At 45.9% G+C, this 1,493-nt stretch overlaps 1 protein-coding gene across 1 annotated transcript in view; it reads left to right on the plus strand.

Moving 5' to 3' along the window:
• Nucleotides 1-1,493, plus strand: part of GOLIM4 (golgi integral membrane protein 4) — a 55,805-nt gene that overhangs the window by 24,422 nt on the left and 29,890 nt on the right. The window contains exon 7 of the mRNA XM_027875778.1: nt 802-1,032. Coding sequence (XP_027731579.1) covers nt 802-1,032 — 231 coding nt within the window. The remainder of the gene's footprint in view (nt 1-801; nt 1,033-1,493) is intronic.

The following is a 1,493-nucleotide window of genomic DNA, read 5'->3' on the forward strand; positions in this document are numbered from 1 at the left end:
TTTTTTTTTTTTTATCCAACCAGTAGAAGTGACCTTTTTCCCACCAAAGGACATTCTTAGTGATCCACAAACCATGAATTGCACCTATTAGATCTGTGTCTCCTCCTCATCTGAATGATGAGCATTGGAGGAGAAGTACAAAAACGCTTTATTGCAGCTGAAAACTTGTCTGCTTCCTGAGGGTGTATCAGGTGGATTAAGTCACAGCATTCTTTCACGGAGGATTGCTGAATGTAATGGGATTAACCTCAGCTGAGAGCATGGGACAGTAAATATCAGGGCTGGCACCAAAGGCTCTCTTAGACACGTGGGACATATCAGTGTTGCCAGTGAAAGTGAAGCCCAAGGCAAGCATCCTTGACATTTATTTGGGGTGCCCAGCAAAGCAGGAGACCGGGGAGGAGAATTCGAGAATGGGATTAGAAAGGTAGTGGAGGGCGTATGGGACATGGAGGGAGCCTGAGGGCACTGAGGCTTCATTTTATATGTGTGTGTATGTATATGTGTGTATATATACATTTGCATATATGTGTGTGTATGTATATGTGTATATACGTACATACATATATATATTTATTTGTATATATTATTGACAGTTATCTGGGACCCCATGCGTCTCAGTGGTTTTCCCCTTTTTCCAGTCACCCCCTTCGAGCTTCAAAGATTTAGCAAAGAGTATGTCGATTGTCCCTTGGCCTGCATCCCAACCCATCTGTCTGCTTCAGAGATGTGTAGGAGAAAAAATGGGCGGAAGGAGAGAACCTCACACATGACTGTGCTCCCCAGGGTTGGATTCGGGAGGTGTTGGCTGCACCCTCCGAGCCCTCTCCCCCGTTCTCCACATGCCACGTTCTGTGGTGGGTCCGTTTTGGTCTTTGCAGAGTCAGCACGAGGAGCTGAAGAAGCAGCACAGTGACCTAGAGGAGGAACACCGGAAGCAGGGCGATGACTTCAGCCGGACCTTTAGTGACCACAAGCAGAGATACCTCCAGCTTCAGCAAGAGAAGGAGCAGGAGCTGTCCAAGCTGAAGGGTACTTGAAAATGGACAAAGAAAAATGCTTCGCTCTTGGCTCTTTAGTAACAGGAATAATAAGAGCTAGCGTTTACCTGTTTATGGCATTTGAGCTTCACAACAGCCCTGTAGAGGAGGTGCTGTTATTCTCATACCCATTTTACAGATGGGGAACAGGCTGAGTGTTTTGCTGAGGGTCACAGAGCTGGTATCAGAAGCAGGATTAGAACTCGGGTCTTACTGACTCCAGGCCTGGCACTCATAGCCCTTACTCCATAGACCACAAGGAGAGGATCAAGATAGGAAATTTCTCTGAAAGATGATTTATTGATTTTGTGAAATCTAAGCTAAATTCATTAGGGAAACATGAAATTTCCCTGGGATTTCTTAACCCCAGTAAGCTTGGATCCTGATGTTCCGCACACTACGATGAAGTTTAGCTGTGCACCAGAATCCACCTACATGCTCTAGAACCCCGAG

The sequence above is a fragment of the Vombatus ursinus genome, unplaced genomic scaffold (genome assembly GCF_900497805.2).
Source record: "Vombatus ursinus unplaced genomic scaffold, bare-nosed wombat genome assembly UNPS02014810.1, whole genome shotgun sequence".
Lineage (NCBI taxonomy): Eukaryota > Metazoa > Chordata > Mammalia > Diprotodontia > Vombatidae > Vombatus > Vombatus ursinus.